The 8,357-nt window shown below is 40.3% G+C and overlaps 1 protein-coding gene across 2 annotated transcripts; it reads right to left on the reverse strand.

Annotated features, from left to right (window-relative positions):
* Positions 1-1,473: 1,473 nt before the first annotated feature.
* coq4 (coenzyme Q4 homolog (S. cerevisiae)) lies at positions 1,474-8,357 on the reverse strand. Of its 2 annotated transcripts, none has more exons than XM_056402897.1 (7): positions 8,140-8,357; positions 7,468-7,620; positions 5,163-5,259; positions 4,934-5,036; positions 4,647-4,776; positions 3,322-3,415; positions 1,474-2,178 (listed from the first exon to the last, which is right to left on the reverse strand). In XM_056402897.1, exons 1-7 carry the CDS (start codon positions 8,204-8,206, stop codon positions 1,995-1,997), a joined length of 828 nt encoding a protein of 275 aa, XP_056258872.1. In that variant the 5' UTR covers positions 8,207-8,357; the 3' UTR covers positions 1,474-1,994. The 2 variants fall into 2 exon arrangements, with proteins under 2 accessions (XP_056258872.1, XP_056258871.1); XM_056402896.1 differs by having other exon boundaries at positions 7,468-7,623; positions 8,140-8,216.

The following is an 8,357-nucleotide window of genomic DNA, read 5'->3' on the forward strand; positions in this document are numbered from 1 at the left end:
TATTTTGTAATTTTTCCCTGCAATAATACAAAAACACAAAACTGTAACTGTCATTTCAATTTCTTCTTATTTTTTCTTTTATTTTTTTGGGGCAACTTTTACGCCCAACTGCTCCAGTGGGCAACAACTAGGGAGCTTCCAGATGTAAATGAGTGTGAACATCATTTTGAGTCGATATTTGACAAAGAGCCAATTTAGGAAATGAGGTCATAATATAAATTTTGGGGGAGAAACAGATTTCTACACCGCTGCTATTTCTCAGTAGTTTATGCATAAACCCACTAGAGGGCAGCAATGTCAAATGAAGCTTTGAACAGTGCTGCTCTTGAAGATGCATCATGATGGATCAGTGAAGTAAATGAGCGAAAATGTAACTCCAGGACCAATTGAAAGTTAAGGGTTCTGACTACAATATGAGAAAAACTCAGCAAACCCTTAAACTGAGCACATGTGTGGTACCTGCTGAATGAATGTGTGTGTGATTTTAAATAACAAAATGACATTTATATTTGATATCAGTGGGAGACAGAGGCTGGATATACTTCTATTTAATTTAGGCACAAATTCAAGTGACTTTGTTCCTCTCATACCAGATTAAACACGTGAGAAGAGGGTAGTAGGGGGTGAGGCAAAACTGAGGGGAAATTAAAAACTATGCAGTAGTGGCTTCACCGGCTCATGATCAGTGTTATTTTATATGCAAATAACATATTGTTTGTAGCCATTAACCATAAAGTACACTGCATCCCCTTTATAACCCCTGCCTTCTTTGTAAATCAGCATTTTAAAACAATAAAGTGAACTACAGCTTTGGGATGGGCATGTTTAATCAAGACTTCAAGAAGTGTAGCAATGCACAGTGGGCTTTGCAATCAGATGGGGTGTAACACTGTAATAGCCCATTTATTCTGACTGTTATTTCAACAGTCTATTTAGAAACCTACTGTGTGATTCAGATTTGAATCTAGTATGGGTTAGGCTTGGTTGCACATGTCCCAACAGGACACTTTGCATAATCCTGTTGTATGATCCTGTCATATACATCTTTAAAGCGCTTGAGGATCAAATCATCACCAAAGTGAAACTCATGCAAGAGACACAAACCCATCAAAGAAATGACTAGAAATGTTACTACTAATTGTCCGCTCCAGGGTGTAATAACATAGGTGAAAATACAGGTGCAATATTAACTCTGGCAAAGGATGGTGTGCAGTGTGTGCATGTCAAAGTGAGAGTTAGACAGGAGCGCAGAGTACCATTGGGTAATAAACTTTGCGTCAATAAAGCCATGATAGAGCTCCATAGTTTTGTAAGGTTGGGTTTTGGAGCCTTAATGAATATGTAACTAGCTCCCTCTGATAACGATGCCATACTTTTTGGATTCATATATTATATATGTGGGAGGGTCTGGTTGCAGCCATCTAATGGTTATACGCTTCAAGGCTACTGTATATATTTAAAATGTATTCCAACAGGATTTTACTCCTTTATTTGGCATAAAACACATCCTCATAGCTTTTTTAAAACTTTTGTTTTTCACTCTAAGAAAACTGAAATGTTGCTTTTTTTGACACTGAATGTGTTCATCATAAACTCCTGTTGTGTACATGTACACGATTTGTAGACCTCATTACTGTAAAAGGGAGAGGCACAATTTATTCACAGTAGAGTATGTGATAACACAGTGAGTCTAATGATAACAGAAGCGGATGCATCTGCTCCTTTCCCACCTATTAGTGTTTGTACAGCTGCATGTGCACATTATACTATTTCTCAATAATTTACAACTGTATGAAATTAGAAGATTTTTAGCCTTAAAACATAAACACATCCGCTTTCACACACAAGGAACAAGCCAAAGTGTGCCAAGTGGGAAATTTCCCAATTTCCCCAGTAGTTAATATCAAAAATTCCACTGTCACACTTGAAATATTTATGGTTCCTCCACAATTAAAAGTCTTTTGTCTGATGATTCCTGAACGATTTGATCTTTCTCAGGTGCTCCTCTTGTTGGACGCACTGAGTATGACAGGAGGTGGTTCGATGTTGAGCTCTTGTCGGAGGTCTTCGAGGTTCTGCTCCCATCGCCTCTCGTAGAAGATGCTGAGGACACAGCGGGCCCGCCGCCCATTCTGCAGAGCCCAGGGCCCCAAAGATGTGAACAGTGACTGTAAACGGCTGAAAGATGATGAAACAAGAGCGGAAAATTTGAAAATGATGCAACAGTGAAGAGGAAACTTGCCACAATTCATCCATTTTATATTTTATTTAAACATGCTACAGCCCACTTCCCTGAAAACAGGGAAGTTCACAGTTGTGGAATGAGGAAGGATAAATGATTTGCAGGTAAAGACACCGTTTATAGGCATTTGTTCATCATAATGGGGCACTGTTGTTCAGCCTTTACGTTGGCAGCGGAGGAAGTCACAGTGCCAGATTGATGTCTGTGTAAAATGGAGAGCTGCCATGGCAGGACAGACAGACGCTGCCATCACTGCAACACTCCATCGATCTGGGCTTTATGGCAGAGTGGCCAGACTGAAGTTCTCAGTTCTACATGTCGTGTTTGGAGGAGACCAAACATGAGACTTAGAATTGGTTGTTCTTCTGTATGTACACTTTCTGAATACACTGTAAATAATTTTGGATTTTGTTTGACTTGCTCAGACAAAAAAAGACAATGGAAAATGTCAGTTTGGCCTTTGGGAATTTTTTTCTTTTTTTTTTTAAGAACAAACTGTTAATCAACTATGTGAGAAAATAAATGGAAAGTTAGTTGGCTTTGAAAACAAATATTAGTTACATCCCTACACCAAAGCTTTGAGCTCTATTGTTTGCTGTGACTGTAGGGCAAACTTGCGTGTGAACACAATGAGTCTACCAGACCTCCTTTAATGTGTGTTATGACATCTGGACAGTAAAGCTACCAGCATCCTTCAACAGAAATACTTATCTAATGGTTGAATAGTTTTGGAAACCCCCTTCCATTCACACCTGGCCAGCTGTGCGTAAGTGGGACAGGGAACAGGGATTGAACTTTTCTCTTTAACTCTCTTTATTTCCTTCCTTTATTCACCTATTTCTGTCACTTTTCGTGTGAACAACAGAATGCAACACTATGAATGAATAGTGAATGAATGAATGTCTGACACTGTCTGGAAACGTGCGCTGTTATCCTTGTTTTTAAACTGTATTTCCCCCACACCCCAAAACCTGTAATTAACTCCACCTCTGATCATACTGCTACTTGGTCTACTCAACACCTTGGTGGTCCAAATCTACGCTATATTCCACACTGTTGGAAACAAACAGATATTGTACCTTGCATTTAGCCGAAGTGGGCCCAACGCAGCTCCAAGAGCACACATGGGAAGCCCCGTCTGAGCAGCTTCGAACCATTTTACTGCCACTTCACCTGAAAGCATCAGGCAGAGATGGAGAACAACACCAATGTGCCAATTATTTAAGAGGAAAGTAAAAGAAAGAGCAAGAAATCAGTCAACAGTGCAGTGTGTCAAAACCAACCTCTGTTGTGAAACACTACTGCGAAAGTCTTTTTTCTCTTTTAGCAAATTCATTATAACGGTGACTCAATTCACTCGTATTTCATCTTCAAAAATGTTAATTCACTCAACATTGTGAAAGAAAGGCCTTTTGAAAGCAGGAGATTTGAAGGGACTGGCAAGGTTTTGTCTGCCATGTGCACAATAATTGTTGCTGAGCCTTAGCCATTTTATCAGTAAGACATTATAGAAGATCAAAATTGCTTAGCTTGGATTGGTAGTTCCTATAAACAACACAATCTGACTGTAGATGCCAAATTTCTGCAGAACCACAATGGTTTGTGTTACGGCCACCGCTCTGTCCACTTTTGTTGTGCCTAATTTTCCCCTGTCTGCCAAGCTGCCTGCACAGTCTACCCAGATGCTCCACCCTCTTTCTCCTGATTGGTGCGGTCTCCAGGCTCCTTGCAGCTCCGCCTTCAGCTCAACTGGGTTCCTGATTGGTGCGGCCTGTTTGCAGCTGGCCAATCCCAGCCGCCCAATCAGGAGCCAAGCGCTATAAAACTCCTGCCAGCCTGTCAGTCCGGGCGGCTGACTGTTGGTGGAAGCTCGGCCTCTTTGTTGGAAGTTTGTCTTGTGTGAAAAGCCAAGATAGCAGCTATTAGTAGCTTGTTGTGTGTGTGTTGTGTACTCGTGGTAATCTTAACACCTGGAAGTGGGGTCAGGTTTAGATTTTACTAATAGACTGATTCTGCTGATTCCTCCACCGATAGACATTACGTTTGTTATATACACTAGGTGCAGGGGTGCTGTTCCTGTTGTGTTTTGGTTTTTTAGTTAGCTTTGGTAGCCAGCCTTGTTTTTCCTTTTACTTTGAATTAGTTAAATAATATTAATGATTAGCTCCTAGAGAGTCCTCCTTTTGTTATATTCTGTTTCTGCTTTGAACAGCACCCACCGGCCCCGTTCCTTGGTTTGTTTTGTCCATGTAAACCATTATTTTTACATTTTATGTTACAATAAACAACCTCATACCTATTAACAACTGGGTTTTGTGTTGCTTCCCTTTCCCCTGTGAGCCGGGTGGTAACAGTTTGAAATACATTCGGGGTAGTTTTTTTGGTTACACAAAGCCTGACTTACCCAGCATGTTGGTGGGCATACCCAGTAAGGTGTGTAACAAATCATGGACCTCTCTGTATCTCTGCATGACGTAAGCTAGCTCCTCATTATCCACAAACTTCACATCTGCCCTCGAGTCAGGCGTCACATGCTGAGAGAAAAGGCAAGTCAATACGAAAGTGAATATGAAAGAGTAATGTTAACACTGAAAGATCTGGGTATTTAATCTGATGAAATCTGTATCGTGAAATGTGAAAGTATCACATTTTATTTGTGGGGAGTTTCACGACACATCAGCGAATACTCACATTGTCCTCCAGAAAACGGAGGTATTCTCTCCCAAAAGAGCCGTCGGGCAGTGAGGCCATCTTGCTCAGATCAAGAGTAGACAGCCGGATCCTGGGCCTCTCTCTGCAATCACCAGTCAATATCCAAGCAAAACAAAAATCAGAAAATCATAATTCAATCACAGTAGTGAAAATGCTATTTAAAAGTGTTTAAATCAGAATGTTACCAAATAGGGATACAATGCCTCACGTTAGGATAGTGTAGCCTTCAGGGTCATTTCTCATCCTGTCCCTGAGATTTATCAACGCTAGGTGCCCTGTCGTCTCTCCGAGCACTGCAACCATGTCTGTAAAGTGAACAGAGAGTCCCAGAGAATTAAATGTACAATAGAGAGATTTTCCAAGATGTGACATTTTGTTGCTGCCAAACCTTTAGCTAAATAATTGATTTCCTCAAATGACATATCGTCTTAAAGATTCTCAAACTTGTGCAGTTTGTTTGAAAGTAGAGCTTGTGATATAGCCTAAATTTAGCCACATGCTTGATCTTAAGGGGCACTCGACTATTTTTTACATGAGTCACATCAGTTTACTCATTATGGAGAGTACCACACAGCCTGAGAAACAGCTGGTAAATGTCATCATGTCATCTGCGTATCTGGAGGAGTCTTTTTTTTTAAGTGTGAGAAATAGTCTGAAAATGTCAAGTGTGGTGATGTCATCAGAGTTATCTTAGTTCAGATTTGGAGACCACAAATGTTTATCAGGAAGCCTGCATTAGAAACAGGGGGGCGTGGAGCTTGAATGACCTGGGTGTTTAACAGGCAGACAGGGTCTAATGAAAAAGGGATTATAATCAAATAATCCAGCATTTTATGAGATCAACTCTATACTATGCACTAGGAGTCAGGAGTAGGCCTTTGAAGACACCTGTGGCCTCCAAGCTAAATGTCAGATGACAGGTGGTAGTGCTCTCTTCCTCCATGAGAGTTTCAGGGTAACTGAAATATAGTATGGCCCCATTTTGTATTTATTCTCATTTCTGTTTCCAAGAGTGACAGTGGTCTCGAGAGAATAAAATCAGAACATGAGAAAAAAACTTTTAGTACAGTCCCTGTTGGTATCACTTGATGATGAAGCTGATGAAACATTCTTTCAAGTTCCAGTAACTGTTGGAGGCATGCCAGGGTTACAAACTTTCTTTCCAGCAACATGCCAAAGATGTGGCACACTTTCTTTTCATTCCTACATGTCCTGTGTGTTGTTCTTAATTTAGAGCACATCTTAAAACACAATATCTGTAATGAAAACTTTCATTTTCCTGACACCTAATTTAGTCATGATGGCCTGTTGAAGTCTCAAAAAGTTGTACAGCAGTTTGGTGAACTTAGCTTGAAGGGTTCATTCTTGACTTTGGAAATAGCAGCTTGGCTAAAAATTCTCAACACAAGTTCACATACTTGACTTTTTCAGTACTTTAAGCCACATTTTGTGGCACTTCATCAGCAAACTCCTTCTACTAAGAATGGAAAAGAAGAAAGAGAGAAAAAGAACTAGTCTGGCGCTCAGTAGAGCGCATACCTCTGCGAAACAATCCAACAAATCTGTCAAGCTCTTATAATTGAATAATAAAAGGAAAAGGGAAATGGTCTGAGACACTCATTGGCATGTCATGACCTCGACTGTAATTGTTGTAATTTTAGTGGTTGCATGTTGAATAAAATACTGATGTAAGCATTTTTGAATGTTGCTGGTGCCATGTGGACTGTTACTTTCTATTAATAAAAAGTACAACTCTTTTGTGTAATAAAGAGTCAGCATTCTCTTCCACCAAATTTGGATCTGGATCTGCACCAAATTGACCAAAATCATAGATCTCACCATAAATATGTCTGATTTTTTTACATCAAGATCCATACGTCCTGAGAAATTAAAAAAAAAAATATGGGAAAATGCCCTGTCGCTCAATGTTGAAAGTGATTAAAAAATTGCTGGATCCTAATCAAATTTTAATGGGTTCTTGCCTGGCCAATGCTCCATGCCTTTGGTGCAAATCGGTTTTGTACTTTTTGCGCGATTTTGCTGACAGGCACAGGTGAAAACATAACCTTGTTGGCAAAGTGGATCTTGAAATAAAACTTGAATTAGTTTAAATAAGTCTTACCGCCTTTAATTAAAGTGATGATGACCTTCATAATTTTGACTTGACTGCAACTTTTCTGTAGCAACACCATCAGCAGAGCTGTGTCCACATGCATACATAGTGACTATACATTATCTGTGACTGTGCTTTACTGCCATACTTTTCTGTCCTTTAGGAGGCTTTTTTTCCTTTTAAAGTTATTTTTTCCTTAATTTGATAGTAATACAGACAGGGATTGCAGAAAATTGGTGGGGGGTGGGGTGTGACAAGCAACAAAGGTCCTTAGCCAGAGTTGCCCCATGGGATGGCATTTTTTTGTAAAAAGGAAGGAAGGGATGTTGGGGAAAAAAGAAAGACAAACAATAACAGAGAGTGAAGCCCAGACCTCATGCTAGTGATGTGAGTGTCTCACCATGTCTGTAGGGGTCCCGCAGTGCAGCCACACCTGACCCAACGGCCAACAGGGCTCTCTGGATGGGGGTGGTGGGGATGTGTCCGGGATACAACCCATTATAGCAGGTGTCTGTAAATTCACTGCTGCTACTGTGCAGCTGCTGGACATGCACTGCTGAGGCACAGGTGGCGCAACATTAGAGAGATTTACGCTCCTGGACCGAGACAGTGTCATAATGCATAACAACATTTAAACTATCTGATGATACAGGCTGTAGGATACAAATGTGTATGCTTATGTTTTACAGAAAGAGGTCACAATGAATATTAACACTTAACGTGTGTATGGTATTCGGGCTGACACCTGTATATGGTATTTTATCGCAAAAATTTGAAATTAATTAGTTAATTTGTAATTCTCCTTAGTTATTGTTTACACACCCAGATACGTTCATTCATACAAAATAATATAACGCTAACTCATTTCAACACAGTGTTCTGAGCTAACTAATAACATAGCTGAAGAGTGTGCCGTGGAGCCAGTTCAAGCTTTCTCTAGTATGTTATGCTAGCAGCTAGGTTTGAAACTCGTTACTTTTAAATTCGAACAGCCAAGACATCTTGGTTCATAAAAAATTGTATATTATTGTTTTTGTCAAATAACGCAGACTAAACATATGGAAACTCGTACCTTTGGAGATCAAAACGCATTGTCGCTGACTTAACCATCGCAAAGGCTTACGAATCCACGGCCACATTGTGAACGCTACTGCGCATGCGCTTTGGAACGGTGTACTACTTTTCGACTCCGGGGCAGCACTGATATAGGGGCGGGGTTGGCTAGTTTTTTCTGAAAGTTATGTTTAGTTGCAAGACAAAGTGACTCCGTTCTTCCCAGCTGCCTTGCCT

This window comes from Seriola aureovittata, chromosome 18 (genome assembly GCF_021018895.1).
Source record: "Seriola aureovittata isolate HTS-2021-v1 ecotype China chromosome 18, ASM2101889v1, whole genome shotgun sequence".
Taxonomy (NCBI): domain Eukaryota; kingdom Metazoa; phylum Chordata; class Actinopteri; order Carangiformes; family Carangidae; genus Seriola; species Seriola aureovittata.